This window comes from Pocillopora verrucosa, chromosome 3 (assembly GCF_036669915.1).
Source record: "Pocillopora verrucosa isolate sample1 chromosome 3, ASM3666991v2, whole genome shotgun sequence".
Taxonomy (NCBI): domain Eukaryota; kingdom Metazoa; phylum Cnidaria; class Anthozoa; order Scleractinia; family Pocilloporidae; genus Pocillopora; species Pocillopora verrucosa.
The window spans coordinates 19,130,946-19,153,315 of NC_089314.1; the positions used below are offsets into that span (position 1 = coordinate 19,130,946).

The 22,370-nt window shown below is 39.5% G+C and overlaps 2 protein-coding genes across 2 annotated transcripts; both read right to left on the reverse strand.

Annotated features, from left to right (window-relative positions):
- Positions 1-52: 52 nt before the first annotated feature.
- On the reverse strand, positions 53-4,286 carry LOC131794147 (multiple epidermal growth factor-like domains protein 10). Its single transcript, XM_059111666.2, has 6 exons — positions 4,167-4,286; positions 3,185-3,705; positions 2,989-3,074; positions 2,032-2,229; positions 807-1,708; positions 53-398 (listed from the first exon to the last, which is right to left on the reverse strand). The coding sequence occupies exons 2-6, from the start codon at positions 3,679-3,681 to the stop codon at positions 201-203; spliced, it is 1,881 nt and encodes a 626-aa protein (XP_058967649.2). The 5' UTR covers positions 3,682-3,705; positions 4,167-4,286; the 3' UTR covers positions 53-200.
- A 928-nt stretch (positions 4,287-5,214) lies between these two features.
- Positions 5,215-14,684, reverse strand: LOC131794276 (adhesive plaque matrix protein 2). Its single transcript, XM_059111788.2, has 6 exons — positions 14,575-14,684; positions 11,742-12,252; positions 11,168-11,253; positions 10,125-10,322; positions 8,230-9,116; positions 5,215-6,201 (listed from the first exon to the last, which is right to left on the reverse strand). Exons 2-6 carry the CDS (start codon positions 12,233-12,235, stop codon positions 6,025-6,027), a joined length of 1,842 nt encoding a protein of 613 aa, XP_058967771.2. The 5' UTR covers positions 12,236-12,252; positions 14,575-14,684; the 3' UTR covers positions 5,215-6,024.
- Between the last annotated feature and the right edge of the window lie 7,686 nt (positions 14,685-22,370).

Here is a 22,370-nt window from a genome sequence, read left to right on the forward strand (position 1 = left end):
CTTACATATACGAACTCCATTTTGTCTTACAGTCTTTTGAAACAACCTCGTGTAATTTTACTACACATTTTATTGTTTACTGTTTAATCTATAGTGCCAAGTACAAACCGCGAAATACTAAAGTCAAAGGGGTGGCCTTTTCAAGGATTCTTTTCCTAATCGCCTTAGTCCGTGACTTATCTTATATGCATGCGATAAGTTTATGTGCGAGTTACCAGGCACTCAAACTCGTTGCTACGTTGTTTCTTCTTACTGTAGATCGTTGCAATGGCAACGATAATAAGCAACAAGCATATGGCGGCAAGGACACCAACGATGGCTGACAGAGTTGAGAGGTCAGAGCCAGAGTTGTCTGGTTCAAAGTTTTCTTCGTCTGAACCGTCCAAAGTGACAGATTCCTTGTGAAAAGAAAAGAACAACAACAATTCACACAGAGTAGTCTTCCCTTGTCATAAGAGGTCTGTAAAATGATTCGAACCTGTGCATGGTAAGGGAAAATTTTATCCCTTAATTCTCTTCACCAATCATCATGAAAAGTGGAGATTATACCAGTTCCAAGTTCAAAATGTTTTGTTTGTTTGTTTGTTTGTTTGTTTTTGTTTTGTTTTGTTTTGTTTTTCTTATGTTTTTTTCAAGCTGCGTAATACTGAAATTTAACATTGCATTCCATTTTTACTATTAACAGAAGAATTTTTAAATCATCACTAAAAATGAAAAATGTCGAAACTCTGGAAAGAGAATGTATAAGTTAAAGTTTCAGTCAAAGGGTAAAAATATCGTGTTCATTTTACCGAATTTTTCCTCACCTTTCCCTCCTCTTTGATGCTGTTGAGGAATTTTGGATGCGCTGCTTCACCCCAGACCTGTTTGTCTCGGTTTAACATATCGTCCGAGTGGTTACACGAGGCGGCAAGAAGCCCTTCCTTTCCGACAGAATATCGATCGTACTCATCCACAGATAGATCATAGACAGGTACAAGCTCAGTGTCGTTGTATGTTCTATAGAGTTCCACTGGCGTCACGGCGGGGTGCAGAAGTTTCACCGCTTTTCCCTTAAGGGCGTGAAGCGAATGTGTCTTCTTCACCATCCCGGCACTTATCCACGATCTTTTTCCGACTTCGAAGAACTGGTGGTCGGGAGTGACCCAAATGTCTTCGCCGTTCATTCGGAACACGACTAGGTCTCGTGCAGGTACGAGTCGCTTCCGAACTTGGTCGACACGACGCAGGTGTGTCACCGAAGGGTCATCGCCCTCGTGACGGGTCATTACCATGTCTCCTTCCTTTATTTCTTCGATTGGTACCAATCCATTGGCTGTGTGTACCAAGGTGTCTCCCCTGAAACATGACTTGAGCAGGCAGCAGTCATGATGCCATCTTGGGAGGCAATGTATGTTGGTGAGATCAGAGCAGTCACACGTTTGTGGTGGACAACACTTTGGGCACTTAATAACATCGCATTCTGTACCCACATAAGGAGAGTTGCATTCGCATTTGTAGGGATCATGTGGACACGTGCCGTGCACACAAGGTTCAGTGCAATAGGTAATGATGGTGCAGGGTCCATAGTGAAGATCAAAGCCAGGGACATGCACTTGGTTGCTCCAACCAAGGTCGCAGGTGCACTGCTTCCCCGTCCTTGTATGTTTACATGATCCGTGTTCGCAGCCGTCGCACATCAGGTCAGCACATTGTGGACCCATATATCCTGGAAAAAATCAGACCACAGATGTGAAACGGTGTGATTGCCTAATTGTAGTCACTTTTTCAATTTCTTTGGAATAACTCTTTCATTCTCACCATCGAAACTCACTGAGCCCTTTCATTTTCCATCATTGAATTTTTCAAAAAAACTTGTGTCTTTCTTAAAGATCAAGAAATTTTCCTCTTAGTCATATTTTACCATGTTTCATTTTCTTTTGCCTTCGCAATTAAATAGTGTAGGGAGGAAAGAACTTAAAATTTGAGTTCCCAGGAGACAAGGAAAGAGGAAAAAAAACGCAAGGCAATTAAAGTTGCAAAGGTTCAAACCTGGTTTGCACTTGCACGTGTTAGGGCCCTCCTCACATGTTCCTCCAACGGAGCTGCAGTTAACACAAGGTCCTGTGTACGTGGTACACTGTCCTTCTGGTCCCCAGTAAGTCTCACATTCGCAGACGTCAGGACGATGGGTACATCTTCCGTGTGGACAAGTTACGCTACACTCGCTGATCGTTTCACAGTGCAGACCTGATTATGAAAGAGAAAAAATGAAAGGAAGCAAGCATGAAGCTACAGAGGTTGCAAGTGTTAAGGAACCCCCAAAGTAAATATTGGTTTATTGTAAGAAAACGATTTAACATGGCTTCAAATGCTTAGGATAGCACGTTTTCCCTTCTGAAAAACTCTGTCAACGTTCCTGGATAGTACAGTAATACTCTCTTTAACCTGTAACACCGTAACATAGTTATATACATTTGCCTTGTTATTGTCAAGGTTAATTTTCTTTGGGATCACTTCCTTTATTTTCATGATACTCCCATGACCCTAACGCTGACCGATATTCCATACTAGTTACTCTTAGAGGTTTCCACCAGTGTAAAAATCACAGAGAGAGAGTTTTTTAGTGTTCTACATGTTTTTTTTTTTCACTTTCACAGTACAACTGGGGGTTAACCACACAGCCATTTTATCTTGATTACGATAATCACGCTCATTGCGGCAAACCGCCCAACGCTTAATAGTGAATCTTTTTTTTTTCTTCTCTTATATAAGATCCTCGAATAAATCCTTAGATTGCACAAGAGGTTCAAAATAACCAGTTGTTAGCAATGCAGTATTGACTGGAATCGAAGGAAACCCTCTGAACAGCTTCATTTGTTTTCAACATTGTTCAAGTTGAGTGGGCCGCTGGCATTCGAAACACTGTTATGAGCATGGGTTTTACAATACAAGGACAAATCTTGCACGTGAGCGTTTATGTTTATGTCAAGAAATTATTTTTCCCACCTGAATAGTGTGGTGGGCAGACGCAGTGATTAAGGTCGATACAGTAGCCTCCATTTTGGCACTCCCATCCTTGTGCACAGTAAGATCTACCAATTAAGAGAGAACAACCTCTTGATTATCAAGTCATTTTTTGTTTCAGTCACCATTAAAATACGTTATGGCCACGGCGTGGAAGCACAAAAAGTCCTTCTGTTACCTGTCACATCCTGTTTCGGGGCTCAGGAAGTTCTCATAGCATTCGCACTTTTTGGGATCATTTGGGCATGCACCATAAGTACAGTTCACTGAACACAACGAGCGATCGCACAGGTCACCCACCCAGCCAGGTTCACATTCACACTTCATCCGGGACTTGATACAAGAGCCATGCTTGCAGGAAAACCAAGGGAAACATGACTCCACTTTTTCGCAGTTGGTTCCATTCCATCCCGTGAGGCAACGGGAACATGTTACGCCATCAGCTCCGCAATATCCGTGTTTACAAGTAGCATTTGGCTTACAGCCGACACTTTCGCAGCATTCTCCTGTATATTGCCCTACCCGCCTTCTTGGGTAACAGTGACAACTCTGAGTTGCCGGGTTGTAGTCCCCATTTCCAAAACACTGTGTTTCTGGAGGACAGGCACTTTCAACTTCTTCTTTTATAACAAGCACCAGCAGCAGAACAATGATAGGGCATGCATACTTCAGCATTGCAGCTCCGTGAAATTCTATGGGCTAAACAAAGATTGACAATTGTTTGTATTTTATTTCTGTCCGGCTTGCTATAGAAGAAGACTAAATTTGCAATACCAAAAGTCACTGGCCTTGAGACTGTGTGAAAATAATTCAAGAAGAGTGAAACGTCTATTTTGAACTCGGAAAATGAAGTAATTTCCTTGTCAGATCACTTCCGCTCTGATAGCTTGCATGCGCTTCTAGCTAGAAGCGTCCAATTTGTTAAAATAGTGTCGAAATTACTTGCTTAATATCCAATCGGTTAAGTGATTTTTGGTCCCGCCTGAGTGTGAACAAATCAAACTGAAGATCGGACCACAGAATGGGAGCCTGTCGTCAGATACATGCAGTGGCAAACTGAGAACGCAACGTTTTATATAACAAATATAGCAGCAAAGAAGAAACATTTAGCCAAAATTATAGTTCTATGTTATAAATGTTAAGGAGGCTAACAAACTCACCGTGGACTGAAGATTCACACTGACTTCTTTAGCACTTTGCGAAGCACAGGAAACTGTGACAATCAAATGAAATGCGAATGAAATGCGTGTTTTTGTTTTTATAATAGTGCGAGTTCTAAGTCACATGAATATCATAAGAGGGAAATAAGCCAATAGCTGTCTAGAAATTAACTCGGCCTTCTGGGGGACGTCCCTTTTACTTCCTGCTTAATTTGCAGAAACATTTGATGTCATCCTGTATTTGGACATGGGTTTCGCAACTTTTGAAATACCTACCATGAAGCTCTCTAGAATCCATTGGTATCACTCTTGTTATCAAGAAATTTGTAAACACTTTTAAGATACTTCAATGCCACATTGAGTTCCCCGCCAAATATATCGTTTCTGGCAATAGCTTTGATAAAAGGTCATTGTCTTCAAACTCATTAGGGGATTACCCTCAGCGTCATGACACCGAAAAAACATTGATTGTTGACGATCACAAGTTTGCATAATAAAGGTTTTTGTCCCAATAATACCGGTCATCTCGACACAAATGCATAACCACTGAAAAACAGATCTGAATTTTTATCCTTTTTGTTATCTTGAAACTGAAGTTTCTGTAGTCACAATCTTTTGAGGCGAATGTAATCTCGATTAATAAATGAATCAAAAACGAAATTTAAACTTTCTGAGAATCAGGGGAAGCCCCACACGTCACTTCCGCTTTTTTGTTCATTTTTCTACAATTACAGCAATTACAATATCCCGTGACATTCAGGAGTAAATACAAACTTCTTTAGAATTTTAAGGTTTAAATGATAATTTTCATCAATATGAAAATTGTTCCTCCCATGATAGAAAAGTGCTCAAAAAGTCGATGGACAATGTGCTTATTTTGCAAAACACGTCACGAACAAAATAAGAAACAAAACAAAATAAAAACGATTTGAACCTTCGACTAACTGCTGAACGGAGCACAATTGACCTCATGACAGATCGGAATACGATTGGTTTCGATTAAAGGTTCTATGCAGTTAACAGCAAACCTGAAAACCATATAGTCCCAAAAAAATATTTTATTCAACAAGGCACACCCACCTTTATGTTATTCACTACAAATAAAAAATGGAAGAACAACACTAAATTTTTTGGGTGTTGCGTGACTCAACATAGTATCGCGCTCCACTTCATGATATAAACAAGATGACGAAAATGATTAAACGAAAATATTTTGTGAGTGACACAGGTTTCTAAATGAAACTTACTGGGAATCTCATAACAATTTGATGTTTGAAAGAGTAGACAGAATCAGCTGCCTTTAAGGTCCAAATTCTACGGCTCTTACTGACCAGAGTCAAATGCAAAATTTTTTATTGGAAAACCATTGTTATTATTTGGCAAAGTTTCAGGCTCTAGGAGTTTCGTGTTTCATTTCGCGTCAGTTTTCACCTCGAGCGCACACTAGAGATTTTGCATTGTACTGATTCGTTTTTCTTCCCACCCACCCACCCTCCCACCTTGGATGATTTTGCATGATGTTATAGGGTGGCAGAGGTGTTTATCAGGCATTTCATATGGCTGTCGTTTACTGTTTGTTCGTATTCTCAATAAAATTTCTCTGTGCCAAAAAGTAATTCGTTTTTTATTTGTGTCAGGGGGCGTAGTTGAGACATTATTCAGTATTATCAACTGAGTCGATAATGTAAATTGGCCACTATAAAGAGTTTCAAGGCTGACGTTTCGAGCGTTAGCACTTCGTCTGAGCGAATGATAGAAGGAAACTCTTAACGGTGGCTAATTTACGTTATTAACTCAGTTGATAATACTGTACCTGGCCTCGTTTTGAAAGTGAGGGGTTTTGCAGCTCAGAAATGGCCTACTGTGCATGCGCACTTGCAGCGATCAGTGACTCTCTCTGTAAGTCATACTTCCTCTGGCGTTTCTTCCTTCGCACTAATACAATGATCAACAATAAGGCGCCAAGGACAACAGCAATTATGACAAACACATAGATTGGGAAGCCTGCTGGATCTTTTTCCACCGGTGGAATGATCTGGTGAAGAAAAAATCAAAGTGCTCTGTGAGCAAACTCGTGAATTGACACATGATTTTTTAGATTATGTTTAATGTTATCTGGTTTAGGGAATTTTGTGGTTGATTGTCATATCTAGAGTACGAGCAGTAGTTCAGTGTTCGCTAATGTAGCAAAGAAACAAAGTAACGTTGGGATAAGAAGGCATTACAATTGAAATGATCATGCTATTACATTTGACAAGGTGGATGATGTCATGTGTTTTAAACGTCTATCATTTTTGTTTCTGGTTCAAAAGAAAAGGTTGGAAGTAAATGTGGGTGAAAAGTGAAATTTACTGTCTTTCGTTGTAAATATTAGAAAATCAAGGCAATACTGTCTTAATGAAAACATTAACGATTCCCTCTTTATCAAATGAGACAAACGGGAACGAGTTTTGAGTGATATAACTAAGCCACGCCTGCCACCGTCATTTTGGATCTCCGCCTGGGTAGATTTAGGTCACGTGCTAGGCAACGTATGATCAATAACAAGATAGAATTTCATTTCAGGCCTATTTATCAATTTTGTGGTGTGTAACTTTCGCATTTTAGTACGTTGTATGTATGTTGAATCTTCAAATTGTCTTGAAACTTAAAAGAAAATTGTTCTTTAAAAATTCACTGAAAATCGGTAGCTAAAATTGTTTGTTTAGGTGTTATCTGATTTTCGTGTTAACTTGTTATTTCGTCAGTCGCCGGCATCTTCTGTTGCTTCACACAGGAAAAACACACGCGACGAAACGTAATGATCAATTTTGTCCTCAATCTCACGCTATAACAGAAAAAGCTTTTGAACATCTGTAAACTCCGAGCGCTTCGCAGTAAGTGATATTTTCAATGAATCTTCGGATTGTTTTCAAGTTCAAGGATTGTAAATTACAATTTTATGAAAAACGAAGGTTGTTCTGTTATTTCAGTGTGAATCCTTGCATGCCTGCCAGTCGCTGGCGCCGCTTGTTGAAACTAAAACGAAAAAAAAAACCCTTTTAAGATTATCATTGGCTTCTTTTTCACCCCACCACTATTCTTAGCAACGAAGGTCGCCATTTCGTCTGTTTATTGCTCGCCAAAAACTATAAAATGCACCCGAAAGTCTAAAATCTAAAAAAAGTTTACAGGAATCGACCAATCGAGCGAGCGAGCGAGCGAATGCCATTCCCCACATCGTATCTATAACTCGCTCTTGCGCATGCGCGCAATTCACGAGTTAAAAAGGGACATGCACACATGATCAGCAAAACAATGAGAAATTCAGGGGGGGGTGGAAAGAGACGGCGAAACCTTTGGCATCAGTAAACGTAGCCCCCTTCCCCTCCTCTACTATTCCTCTTCCCCCCCCCCCCCCCCGATTTCCATTATGAAGGAAATTAATTTTTTCGGAAAGCATGCCTCATTGGACGTTTCTGGCGATCCGCCGATCCGACACCTGCTTTACACCTTCTTGTTGATGATTAACAAATAAACAGAGGGAAAAAATAGAGAGAGAAATCAGAGGTTCTTCCCATTCACGAAGGTGTTGTTCATGTTAATAGAAATAAGTGACAATATTTCGACACTGCCAAACAAAACAACAAAATTATGGAAGTTTGCGAGAGACGAAAGACAAGATTAATGGTAATACTTTAACAATGATAATCTCTGAAATAACTACTCTCCCGATGAGGCTTTCCAGGGCCATTGTAAGCAAAGAATGAAATAAATGTTTCCAAATAAACATAAATTGGGTATAAACCCAGCCGAGAGGCTGCGATCAGGGCAACTGATAACAAATCGGGAGAGAGGCAAGAAGGTGGACTTAAACCCTAGACCACCAGGTACTGTCTGGGATCAACGGCGACTAACGGGGACTACCGGTGACCACAGGGACCACCGGGGACTAGCAACAATCAGCCACGCAACACCTTCAATAGATACAGGGATTAGAATACAGCCAAACGAAATGAACTACTTAAAAATTTTTCATGATGGACAACTCGTGATCTAGTAGTAAAAAGTTCTGAATTCTCACCTCCTTAGCGTCGATATTATGAAGGAGTCGGATCATTGAATTACCCCACACTTGTTTGTCTCGAGTCTTGAGATCATCCGTGCTGTTACACGAAGCCGTAAGAATTCCTTTTTTTCCGACGGAATATCGATCGTACTCATTCACCGAAAGATCGAACACGGCCACAAATTCGTTTTCGTCAGCTGATGCCGACGTCGTTAGGTGCTTCTGAATTTTTACCATTTTTCCGTCCAAGGCCTGAAGCAGATGTGACGTTTTTATCTTCTTGGCACTCATCCACGAGTTCGATGGGCTCTCGAAGAAATGGTGGTCAGGAGTGACCTTTATAACCTCGTCCTCTGTTTGGAACATGATGAGATCTCGTGCAGGAAACAGCCTCTTCCGAACTTGGTCAACGCGACGCAAGTAGCTAATGGCAGGAGCATCGTCTTCATGACGAACTATTACTAAGTCTCCCTCTTCGATTTTTTCTATGGGCACCATTCCATTAGCGGTGTGGACCAAGGTGTCCCCTGTAAAGCAGGACTTTACCAAGCAACAGTCATGGTGCCAGCTTGGAAGACACATTGGTCTTTTTGGCTTGGAGCAGTCACAAGTCAGAGGAGGACAACACACTGGACATTGTATCCTGTCGCATTCTTTGCCAGTATAAACACCATCGCATTCACACTCGTATGGATCATTTGGACATGAGCCATGCACACATGGTTGTAAGCATAATTTCACTTTTGTGCATGGTCCGAAAAATAAATTAAAGCCAGGTACATGGATCTCATTGGCCCAACCCTCGTCACAGTGACATTTCTTTAAACCCAAAGGGCCGAAGTCGCATGAGCCATTCTCGCAGCCATCACAATTCTTTTGTGCGCATTCAAGACCGGTATATCCTTACGAAAAAAAAAAGTCGAAACATGAGTTAACCCTTTCACTCCTATGAGTGACCATAACAGAATTTATCTTTATAATATCAATACAATATCAAGTATAAAAATTATGAGATTAAAAAGAAATATTAGTTAAGGAATTATTAGTTGATCCAATACCAAATTCTCCAAACTATCATCACAAGAACTATATGGCAGACAATAACGAGAATTACTAATGAGATCTTAAGAGTTAAGGGGTTAATTCGAGATTTATAGCAGCCCTAAATTACTTTTTGGTTTTACATGTAACTAATAATGTGCCACTTGAGGGCCATTTTAGTTCTTAAAATTGTCGCAAATGTGGAAACATTTACATTGTCTCGGTCAGCGAAGCCGACCAACAAAAGAAATAATGGGGAAGAATTTCACTGTAGCGTGAAGTGCAGTCAACGGGGTCGAGGGAGAATTTTTTTCTTTGCACATCGTTACCCCTTAAATTAGTTTAACTCTCTCGCCTATCTTTGTGCGCTGCCCTGCCTTACTTGAGTATACTTTTAAAATGCGAGCCAAGAGTTTTTCAGCGACAAAGTAGAATCTGCCGTTTTATAAAAAAATTTATTAGTTCTTTGGTCGCAGCTTTCTAAAGCCACCCACTGATTTTCTTTTTGATTTTCTTCAAGCTGTTTAAGGTAAATATGATTCTGACTGGCCTGGTAGGCCGCTATCAAAACTACTTGAGTATTCTTAAGAAATGTGAGCAAAGCTTTTTTCAAAGACAAAGGAAATTTTGATTTGTACTAAAAAAGGAAACATTTCTTCAGTCGCAGCTTTTCAAAGCCAACCACGGAATTTCTTTATTTTTTATTTTCATCGGCCGTTTAAGGTCAATTTGATTGGAGGGTCGTTACTTTTGCAATGACTATACACAAGTTTTCTTGATGAATCTCGTTTTTTTTATCTCTCTGATAAATAAATTCTGTGAAGCAGAATATTATGTGACAAACAAAAGGAAATCTCAGAAGCCCAAACCTGGTTTGCACTTGCACGTGTTAGGCCCATCTTCGCAAGTCCCTCCCTCAGAGTTGCAATTTGAACAGGCTCCGACATATTTTGTACATTTTCCTTTAGGTCCCCAGCCAGGCACACATTCACACTCGTATGGACTCTTGGAACAGTGTCCATTCTCGCAAGGGACGCCACACCCACTGATGGTCTCACAGTGATTACCTAGCATACATAAAAGACAAATAACAAAATCAAATCAAAAAAGTAAAAAAAGAGGAGGATGAAAAAGAAAAAAAAAGAGAATTTAGCCTATAAGTTAGAAGATAAATCCAGTCAGAGTTTACCCCAGTCTCAGAGCCCTAAAGTGATTAAGAATTTACTACTATACCCTGGATACGATGCCAGTTCATCGTGCAGTGTACCATTCTCCCCCCTCCTAGTTCAAATTCTCCTTGGTGAGAATGTTACCGTTTGTCATTTCATATCAACATCATTTGGTGTCAGCTCGATTCAGTCTCTTTTAACGAATTGTTTTGTTTTAAATAAACTCTACTATTAAGGGAGTTGTGATTTTTCCTGCCAGTTTCCTCAGTGTTTGTTGAGATTCATGTCGTGTCTATGAGCCCCATTGTGCAGAATAGCCAATCTTTGAAGCTTTGACGCGACATTTGAAAAAAAAACTGATACATTAAGGCTCTTGTTGTTATTCAGAGGAAGAGTGGTGCACTTATATTTTGTTTATATTTAAATGGAACCGTTTTCAAACCAAACTTAACATCGTCATGAATGATCAGCCACAATACAGAAAAGTTCTATGGAACCAAAGGGATGGTTCTTGATAAATAAAAAAAGCTGAATTGAATTTAGAAAGCGTTAATTTCATAGACACTTTTTTCCAAATACTACATAAAAAGAACATTTCCTTCCTAGGGGTAATCATTAGGCTCGATTTCCGCCACTCTCTCGTGCCCGCTCCTCGCCCCTCTCCGAGAAGAGAAGAGTTCGGGGGGAGAAGCGCGGGCTCGTATTCCCTAACAGCGGCTGGTAATCATGGGCGTTTGTCTGACCTGTATAATGAGCCGGGCAAGCACAATGGTGAAGGTCAACACAATATCCGCCATTTTTACATTCCCAGTCCTTCGCACAGTAAGACCTATAAAACACACAAAAAACGCACTGGCTTGACAAGGGCTTGTTTCATCTTGTGCTGTCTATGGTGAAAAAATAGAGGGAACAGAAAGGGAGAATCAAAGCGTCGGCCTGAATGTCACAGTGCTGCCAGGTTATTTTAAGTGTTAGACGGAAAGGGAAGGATAGTTCTCTAGGTATATCTAGAAGATATGTTTATTAATGACACTTATTAAGTCTCCGAATAGAAAGCTACTGCTGCTTTGGTGATTAGGCCGTTATTGTATCATGCTTGAATTGTTTGAATTAGCTTTTTGTTTGTAAAAATAATTCTGCCATAGAGGCATCCTTAATCCCTGTCCCTGTAGTCAATTATAGTAAGCTGTCCTTATTTCAAATGAACAGTGTAATTTTCTCAAAATGCACAAATTACATTAGCAGAAATTTATTGCTCTCTATTGCTTAACCAACATCATTAGTCTCCAAAGCTTACCAATTACTAATAAACAATACCTGTCACATCCTGTTTCAGGGCTATAAAAGTTCTCATAGCACTCGCATTTTTTGGGATCATTTGGGCATGCACCATAGGTACAGTTCACTGTACACAAGGACCGATCACACAGGTCACCCACCCAGCCAGGTTCACATTCACACTTCATCCGGGACTTTTTGCAGGAGCCATGCACACAATGAAGCCAAGGAAAACAGGAGTCTACTTTCTTGCAGTTGAGTCCAGTCCACCCTGTTAGACAACGCTTGCAAGTCAAACCATCAGCTCCACAGAAGCCATGTACACAAGTCGCATTAGGCTTGCAGTCGACACTTTCACAGCACTCTCCCGTGAAACTTCCGATTCTCCGTCGAGGGTAGCATTTACAGCTCTGTGCTTTTGCATTGTAGTCACCGTTTCCAAAACATTGTGTGTTTGGAGGACAGAGGCCTTCGACGTCGAGAACGAGCAGGTACAATAAAGAAATGAGAACAACCACCTCGTGCCTATGCATGCTAACTTCTTTAAATTCTGAAAGTGAAGAAATGGACATAATTTTGAACAAATAAATACAGGGAGGTAAAATGATATAATTCATATAGGATAAAAATTTTTCCTTCCTGACACTCAAATTGGTTTTACTTGAGGTCAACAACAACAGATCTTTTTTGTTTATTGCAGTGTTCACACTTACCGCAGCATCTTTAATTTTTTTTTCAAAGCAACAGAAACATTAAGAAGAAAAACATATTTACCACCGAGTAATAATATTACAGTCTGATTGGCCAATTTGCGGTTGTCGTTAAGAGTACAGACAACGCTACTCGCGTCAACTTGTCACCTGTCACGCAATGCCTTTATCGGCTCTCAAACATGAATGACTCAAAAATAGTCGATATTGTGGTAAAACAAAAACCGACAGTGGTTTAGGGTACTCTGTACTCCTATCGACAACGATATAACGTCATCACAGTACTCAAAATGTATTGCAGACTCACTCGGCTGCACCCCGTGAGTCCACGACATTTTGACCACTGTGTTAATGAATATCAAAAAAAAAAATGTCGCAAAGAGTTCAGACCACACTAAACCATTGACGATTTGTTAAATGGTATTCTGTAGATTTAAATTTTGAAATATGGCTTTGGAAAACTATAGTTACTTGGAATTTCGAGGTTAGAGATCTCAGGATTTTAACCAGGAAAATTTTGTGAAGGATTTTACTGCACAAACGCTAATAGGTATAATTCCCATAAGTCGATTTTAGACACAAGTGTCCAGTTTTTTTTTCTAGTGATTGATTTCAGACGCTAGTTTTTAATTTTAGTCTCCAGTGTCCAATTTCAGACATTACTGTCCGACTTTGGGCACCAGAAGTGATTTAGGCCCCATTAATGTGGTCTCGGGTACCTGAGACAGCCCTTCCCTCGAGACAACTTTACGGAGCGTTTATATGAAAATTTGACATTTGCTTACCCTCTTTGGGCCAGGCCAGGTTACATTTTCGACAAAATGACGCACGACAGAAAAAGAATAGCTGTAAACATGGTGTTTATAATATTGTAATATTTTCATGGAGCTACTTTTGGACATGAAAACCAAATAGGAAATGTTGATAGCCCAAGCCACATTGAGGCAGAACGAGTTTGTTTGTCGAGCCAAACGGAGTGTACAAAGAAAGGCACGCGCGTATTGGAAGAAGCCAGGCTCTTCAGGCCGCCATTTTTCTTTCACGTATGGTCTCCGCTGACCTAAGACACACAGGCTCTGGTCATAGCGTCCTCACGCATTTTCTGTTCGAGTTGTCTCGTCTCGGGTGGGCGAGACAAGGTGTTTACATAAGAAAAAAGTGTCCCATCTGCCGAGGTGCTGGTTACCCTACCTGCCGAGGTGAAACAGCCCGCCCCTCGTAAGGTAAGGCCGGCCTTACGAGCCTTTATCATGAGTGTTCATTCTCCATGACCATCAGCTGAATATGCATATTTTGATGGTCGCGTATGTCCTCCGAATGTCGCGTGAGGTAAGGAAACAAATCGAAATTGATGTCAAACGCGCGTGACTGCGCGTGTCAAAGAAAATCTGCAAGTTGTTCACGAAATTTAATCCGTTTATTTCCTTCTTTCTTTTACTGTGAGTGCCAATAATCATAAAAGTGAACTGCGGTTCAAGAAACGGGAAAGAAATTTTTACGTAAACGATCACAATTACGCATAGGTCGCGCCTAAATTTTTTTTGCCTTGCGATTTTAAGGTTTCCAGCAAAGCGAGAAAACTAAGCTCGTCGAAAAACAAAAAGACAAATCTTTGGTCCGGTCCAGCTGCATATTCATCACATTTACCACCTTGTTTCAGTGCAGATACAGGTTGTAACAATTAAGGATGACCCAAACATGAATACTGTAGACGCAATCGGCAAAAATCAACTTTGAATTCTCTTACATATGCTGACGGTCTCAATTAGTGTTAGCCGTTAGGCGTAAAAAATTACACAGTTGAATTGTTAGTCGTAGAAAAAGTAAACCGTAGAAATGTGTCTTTTAATAACTACAGAAATTAATCGTTGGGCGTAAATAGGCCAAAATATTTACCGTCAACCGTAAAAGTCATCGCCTCATTGAGACCCCCAGCCTCTGATTCTGATACATGGATCCAAAAAAGACGAAAATAGCTTCTACTTTCAACAAATTAAAATATTTCCATACTGATTACAGCGCAAACGAGTGAAAGGCAAAGAAACCTTGCCCACTCCTTTGCCATTTTTATAAACTTAAATCCTGCCTCCTACCGTCGCTCAAGGACAAGGTAAAAGCAGCGCAGATAAAAACAAAATCAGATCAAGGATTGTTGTACATACCGTAGAGAAAGTATCTTGGAACAGTAAGACTCCGAGTTAACTCTCTTTCAACTGCGAAGATAACTTCTGCCTGTGAAACTCTTTCAGTTGCCTTTATTAGAGTCCGCTGAATGTCATATGAACACATGGTAAACCACCTACCGTGAAGGATATATGTTCTCCGTTTTAAGTTGTAAAATCACGATAAACTATTCAATATCACGTAAAGACGCAAGTTTTGGAGACATTGAAAATATTCTATCAATTTTTAATGTAATTTCACGCAAGTTTTAAATCATTTCAGTTGATGTTTTCTTCGAGATAGTAATTCTGGTGAAGGTTTGGGTCATAGTCAGAAGTCCATTGGAAAACACTTCGTAATTCTCCCGTTTGTTGTGTTTCACTATGATATATAACGTGACTCAAGCGAGCACGTTTACATCACGTGTGGCCAAGAGAAGGAAACTTCTAGTAAATGAAAATTACGTAAAGAATACGCAAACTACCAAGGTCGCTGGAAAGCAATCTCTCAAGGTGGCAGTTCCTCCGTGGATATGAGAGTCTGCTGCCACAGAATGGTGATTTAGAATAAAATAAGTTAAATCCATCAAACTTGTAAGCGTGATTGATCTTGACGAGCTAATCAGCCAGGGAAGGCTGTCTCGACAAAGCAGGGGACACGTGAGCTAAGCGCGAGTCACGCGAAGGCATTCGGCGAAAAAAAATTTACTTAAGCTGGATAGGAAGGAACGGGAACGCCTAGCAGCAGAACTTTCCTTTCCAGCTTCCTTGATAATACAAAGACAATTTTAATTTTTCTACTTTTCTAGGTAAAGTTAGGAGCTGGTTTTATATATGGTTCCGGTTACCAGATGTTGATATTGATCCAAATTACACCCTTTCTATCTGTTCGTCCTAATCGTACTGCGAAACTACAAGCACTTCACAAATAAAGGTCAGGTCAGTTGTGTATGGCTCATAACTCAGAGTAGAGGGGTCATCGGGGAAGTGAAGAGTCATCCTGAGACAGCGCCAGTCTCAAAATTTACGGATAAAAATTAAATAATTTCTGAAAAATGCGTAAGAGGAGCTCGACGCCTGATATTCTTGAGTGCTCCTTTAACTTCCCAAGTGCTTCATATCTTTATAAAAGCACAGCTGACCCATTATTTAATTGCCGTTTCATAAGAGTTTTAACGCATTAAATTCATTAAATGTTGTATCATATGAAAATTTTGTCTGTTACGCATCAATGGGTAAACACACTTCATAAGTGTGCATGAGGGAAATATGAAGCACACTCGTGCATTTCAAATTTATGAGTCGAATTTACTGGCTACAATAAAATCGTCAATTTATTAAGTCATTTATTTAACGGAGCCGTTCCTAATGTCTTTCAAATGAACACCATATCTGGATCACAAAGTTGGATACAGCGAGGTAGTATTTATGGATATGAATAAAGATTCATTATTGAATCACGCTGGTTGGCAATAAAATAAAAGGATAAATATTACATAAATCAGTCAAATAAGATGAAAGCTTAGGTATATTAAATAAACAACCAAAAGAATAAATGGATAAAAAAGATTGAATGTGTATCTTAAAGTATTTTTAACAGATAAGAAAAAGGAAAGCAGGAAACTTTAATAAGATTTCACTGTTTTTTTTCTTCTTAAGACACAACCAGACCTGTTGTCTAAACCTCGAGAAAACATTCAAACAATGTTTCTCGCCGGAAAGCTTAAAAAAATAATACATATAAGAATCCCACAACAGTTACGATCTAAATGAAAACATATTTTATTACAGGATCAAAGTAATCTCATTAAATGGGTCTGAAAAGTTATTTGCTCTCAAAACTGTAGTCTGAAAGCGTGGGTTGCAAATTTAATGTCAAGAGCTTTTTACTTAGTCAGCTGTCTAAGCTAGAAAACCAGCGTGAACTTGGCACGTCGTAATCTAATTTCTTTTCTATCTTAGCCGGAGCTTATCCTGAGATTAGACGGTGAGATAACAGACTTATTATGTCTCATTATATGCTGGTTATGAGAGTAAAGCTCTCAAGAAAGAGCTCGAAAACGTCGCTCACTCGCTGTGGTAGTTTTCACAAGAGCAGTGGTGTACTTACGGCCTCTTACGAAAGGAATGAAAAGACTTGGGGAACTGAGTGTTATACAGACAGTGCATCATTATGTGTGGCCATTATTTCGGGGTGGGCCTACGTGGAAGTGTGCCACCAATGACATAAAGTGCCTTTGAAATCGCTGATTACAGCAGTAAGCAGGATGCCTATAAGATATGAACTGCTTTTCGCTCCATCAAGTTCTCTATGGCACTGCGGTAGATCGTCGGGGCACTGGATTTTGGTTTCACTGAAGAGAGTCAGAGTTGCTCTTTGTCCTGCGCACGTGTCAAAACGTGTCGAAACAGTTTTCTCTACATCGAAATGATTGTGTAATCTGTTTAAAGCTTAAGACTGAAGCTGAAGAAACTGTGTAGAAGTCACAAATGAATTGATAACCGTATGACTCCATTACTCATGATCCTGTGGCAGTTAGCTCGCCTAGGGCGGAGCAGTGTTGCATTAAGCTGACATGGAGGTGTCATTAACGGAACCATAACAGAGAAGTGTCTCGAGCTTCCAAATCCCTCTTTCAGTGGATTTATATCCTGTTTGAATATATTAAACTTGACGCATTAAGTTGAGGTTTTGATCTCTCATCAGTCTGGAGGATAAACGGGGACTGTGTAGGCTTTGGCCAATAATTACCTATTGTTGACCATAATTAATTTTATTCATCGATTCAGTTATTTATCGAGACACAGCTGTTACCTGAGAGGAAGAAATTGCTACCTTTATCTCTTAAAAAAATAGCTGTACTTGCATGCCACTATATTTGAATATTCACGCTTTGATACATTTTTTCCGCAGTATGTGTCGCCTCAGGACGGAACGAAGGCTTCATCCCGAGAGATATCTTCATTCAATTGAGAATAGTTTGAATTCTCCAATCACATACTCTTAATATTCAGAATAAATGAAAAAGGCTTAAGTTGAAAACTTTTATAGTATAACAATAGTGAAACAGAGTTATTTCCATCAACTATGTTACATTTGTACGTTTAACTCTGGACAAAACGTGTTTTGACATGTTTCGTTCAGTGCAGTTACTCGATTACCAATTTGCGAGATGATCCTCGAGCGTTCCGTAGAACGCACAATTGGCATAATTTTTAATTTGCCTACAATTTTTCTTTGCTCAGAGTGAAGTTAGTTACATGGTAACCACAGATATGATTGATAACAAGCATTTTGAAAGTTGGGATGTTAAATGTTCATCCTTTAGGGAATCAGATCAAAGTTTAAATCAGTTCAAAACCAAATAATCAATTTTTTGCTTACATAAATGTAACTAAGAACCATAATTTTTTAGCACCCGAGCAAAGCTCAGCTGTTTTTAAATATGTCAGTCATATGACATGATTTCCGCTGCAGTCTCACTTTATTGAGGGTAAGCTTACTTAGCTTTTAAGCGAAGTTTTATCGGTGCAGCTATTTTTATTTATAAGGCACTTTGTCTGGTTATTCGTGTTAATCCAACAATTGTGGTGAATTCACGGTCAGTATGAAGTAGGCGTAAAAAGAAGCTTTCGCTAGCCAGGTGGTCCACAATTGAGAACAAAAAGTCCTTTTTAAAAAACAGCTTTGTGAGAGTGACTTATAGCTCGCCAATAGATTTCCCGGCCTACCACAGAGAGCGTTCAGGTGCTTTCTACTTTGATTGATTTGGAAACAAAATGCAGTATGTAAGTGCATGATATCTTTACCACAACTGCGTATACGATGATTTGCAAAGAAGGAAGAACATTTGGACGAAAAATGGTCTCGTTTTATCGACAAATAGAGGGGAAAAAAAACGAGTGGGCGCATGAAACAACTGAATGAAATCAGAACAAAAGAACTTAGACAATATCCGCTGTGTAGGTGGAAGAAGGCTGCAGAAAAATCCTTTCTCGTTTGCTGAATTTCTGCTCGAAAACTGTGTCTTAAAACCGAAAGAAGACGCTTCGAAAAGATTACAGTTTAAAATGGTGTGAAACGCGCGAGTTTGGCACGCGTGAAATCTCTCCCCAGTCTTTATCCTTGATCCTTATTCTTCTTCACAGTTGCGTCGCCTTACTATTTTGACATTGAAAAAAACACGTTTATAAAGTTGTGGTTTACACTTTTTTGAGACGCAGTCGGTTTGACATTCATAGAGGTTCACACCTAAGATATTTCAAAATGAGTGAGCAGCTGACAGCCTCAAATTCTTCAACTCCAGGTCGCACTGTAGGAAATTACGACCAATTTACATCAGCCTTTTCTTAAAATTTGTTATCAAAGAAAAGGGATTTCTATTGGCATACTCCGAGATCCTTAATATTCGCTTCCATCGATTTTTACCGGTAAACTGAAGCTTGTAGACTCAAGTGACTTTTAGACCTTCATGGAAACCACAACTACAGAATTGGTTATGGAATACGCCAGTTTTTTTCGTTATAGTTCTTTATATCAGATTGAGCAAAAATTTCAAATATGTTGAACTCACCGACTAAAGGAAACATCACGTTGATTTATTCAGTCTCAACGTGTAAAACCTAAGGATGTAAGGTCGCGGACGGTCCCAGAAATCCTAATCTTATCTACTGCGTCGTCGATTTTTAAAGTTTAGTTTTATTGTAGAGACCTGTTGAGGTTTTTTGTTTTGTTTTGCTTGTTTTGTTTCTTTTTTCTTGGTCACCAGTTATTGTGCACGTGCGTCACTCGTGAACATGACAGGTTCATACACCAAGGATAAGCCGATTTTAGTTGGCCTACATTATCCCTCTTCTCCACCAACTAAACAACAATGACCCAGTCACTATAAAGCAGCCGCCTTGACCTTGAACAATTGGTTCATAGACAGATCTTGGACAATCTTTCTTCTGACCGACAGAGCTTACAATACATGACGACAACAGAAAGAAAAACACAAGCTTTAAATCGAAGTATATTCCGATATCAAAGATCATGCGATGTAAGAATATGATCAGCTGCACTGACGCCCTTGTGTCTCTGTTAGTATAAGATCATGAATTTCGAATTTGAAGAAATGCATGATTAAGTTTTGCCAGATACTGTAGTCGTGATAAAAAAATAAAAGAGAAAGAGAGAGGGAGGGAGAGAGAGAGAGAGACGTGAGCCATTAGTCTTTTGAATACTTTTACTCTCTCATAGCCATGACGTTATAAGCCGTAGAGACTCTTAGCCGTCAAGTACGTCGCCCTAAGGAGCAGAAGGAAAAAACAGTCGTTTTTGGGTGCTTAAAGAGCGTCATCACGAAATTTTGAGGCTATGCAATATTAGTTCGATAAGAGGGAAAAACACACGAGAGACCAAAACAAAACAAGATATATTAAATTTGTTCCGAAATGAAAAATAGCACGATAAATTGCCGATAGCAAGCTAAAAGGGTTGTATTTTCCAGGATGCAAGAAAAAAGACTACCCGGCATTTTCAGCCTGTTTAATTTAAAGTTGCAACAGGAGAATTTCAAAAGAAGTTATTTCGAATTTTTCCCTAATCAATTATATAATTCAGTTAGCGTGCAACTATGCAGGAAAATGAAAATTTCTTGAGAAGTGCTCTTATGTATGGTCTGAAACTATACTGGGTGTGTCTTTGTCTGAGACAGTGAAGAATAAAAGGGTCTATGACCTCCATGACTAAACGAATTCCTAACAGCCAGTTATAAGTGATGATGTCATAGAGCACATTTCACAAAATATCGTAAGATCAAGCCACAGTTCATACAGCAGCTAATGACAACAAAGGGAAGTCCAGGGTCACAACTGATAACTTTTTCCATAACCGGCTGCCGATGATTCAATAGGCGGCTGTACTTTGATAGGAGTCGTAAGGCGAAACCCAAACACTATCGAAAGCCCGCTCATAGGCTACATAGACGGTGGCAAGAGGTCTTATCAGCGGAACCGGCACTTATTGAAACCCCGGGGAGGTGGTTTGAGGAGAAAACGCCAACTCTTACAGTAAAAAAAATTCAAGAAAATGCAAGTTCCAAATGGAGCCATTATCCGTTATAGTATTGGATCTGATTGGTTGAGGGGGTGATGTAATTCTCTAGAATAAAAGACAGGGCACTACAAAGCAAACATAACACAAGTATATCCCGAGGGTTCAATTGAGATACTCTAAATTCAGCGTAAAGTAACAAATATCACTACCAGCTTCGGGTGAATAGGCCCTGCAAACCCGATATCGAAATAAAAATATCGACGTTGGAACGTCATTTTGTCTACCCTTTGTGTTCTTACATATTTCCCCGTGAGATATAAACCCTTCAGACGTTTCATGCATTTATTGTATGGCTGAATATTCAAATGATGGGGAGCTCATGAGGTTTAAACTCTTTCCTTTTTTTTAATTTCCTATTCAGGATGTATTCATGTAGGCGCAATAGGCGCTGGTTTTCAGCCTCTTCTGCAGTCCTGTCTGTTACTCGTGCACATCTTATGGTGTGAAACGCTTACTGGAGACCAGTTGGCATAGACGCTATTGAGTCGGTACCCTTCTCATCCAGACTAGGTTATCATGTTGGAAATAATTCTGTCAAGAAATTGAATAAAAATAATACCGAGCACTAAACTATGGGAGTCGACCTTAAAAGATTTACCAAAACAAACACAAACGAGTGACCTAAACATAAAAAAAGACTCCTTTCCCACATTTCACGGTTAACTATAAAAACACTTTTGTTATTGTAGTAGTAAGTCATACGTGTCAAATTTTTCCTCCTTTAAGATAAAAAGCCGCTAATTTACCTTATGGTATCGCAGTCACTGCGTCAAATGTAGAGGAATTTTTGAAGCCAGTCTTTCAGGGTAAAGCTGACTTTTAGTTTCAGATAAAAAAGCAAAGCAAAAACAAATAATTGTTATTCATTTGAAAAAATTCGCTTTAAAAGACTTAGAGACTATGTAACTGGTCAAACGTGAAAACATTTTGTAGTCAATCTTTCTCGAAGTGTGTAATCGCACGAGAGGTCAGCTGCTCCGGAAATGTGTCAGAGTTTCTCTTGAATCTAATGAGGACTGGATAACGGGGCGGCGCGCAGTACTCGAGGCGATAAAGCAGATATTCAAACAATAACACTTTACAAGACATCACCGCTGTCGTAAGTTCTTATTTGCAGTGTGCGTCACCCTGGATATCATGTTTAAATTTGATTTTTATCAGAGAAATGCAGAAAAATCAAGACTAAACGCAGACATGAACAGCTGGATCGGTATGTTCGTTAACTTTAACCCAGCGAAATGCTGTAATCTAATTGCCCTTCCACCACGCATTCATTCCTTTTATTAGGTGATGTGTAAAGTGCTTTTCCGGCAGTAATTAGTGCTAAGACACTTTGTTGGCGTAAAGTGATTAATTTAGCTCATTTATAAACCATTACCGTGAAGCCGGGGTATAGTAGCTGATAAAATCTTTTAAATCGTCTTCTATTATTCGTCAAAGTTTTAAAAATGTTCACAATTCAACAGCGCGTTCCATTGATGTAATTGTTGCAGCCAAAGTTTCTCTGATTGTGCACTGCATAAATAACCGATATTTTTGATCAACTTGAAAAGGCTAATTTTACCAATTCTCGGGGATGTAATTAGTAAACAACAGGCTTCTATTGAGCTAGGATAAGCTTTGAACACACTGAGCACAAAGGCCGCATGAAATGTGCTCTAAATTGCCTGCATTCAATCAGTGCATTTATTAATCT

What these genes read in the sequence shown, in the direction of transcription:
- LOC131794147 (XM_059111666.2), bottom strand. Translation starts at nt 3,681, where the DNA reads ATGCTGAAGTATGCATGCCCTATCATTGTTCTGCTGCTGGTGCTTGTT. An exon ending in CTGCCCACCACACTATTCAG is followed by an intron (nt 2,230 to 2,988) that starts GTGGGAAAAATA and finishes TTTCATAATCAG; the next exon opens with GTCTGCACTGTGAAACGATC. An exon ending in GCATCAAAGAGGAGGGAAAG is followed by an intron (nt 399 to 806) that starts GTGAGGAAAAAT and finishes TCTTTTCACAAG; the next exon opens with GAATCTGTCACTTTGGACGG.
- LOC131794276 (XM_059111788.2), bottom strand. Translation starts at nt 12,235, where the DNA reads ATGCATAGGCACGAGGTGGTTGTTCTCATTTCTTTATTGTACCTGCTC. An exon ending in TTGCCCGGCTCATTATACAG is followed by an intron (nt 10,323 to 11,167) that starts GTCAGACAAACG and finishes TATGTATGCTAG; the next exon opens with GTAATCACTGTGAGACCATC. An exon ending in ATAATATCGACGCTAAGGAG is followed by an intron (nt 6,202 to 8,229) that starts GTGAGAATTCAG and finishes TTTCTTCACCAG; the next exon opens with ATCATTCCACCGGTGGAAAA.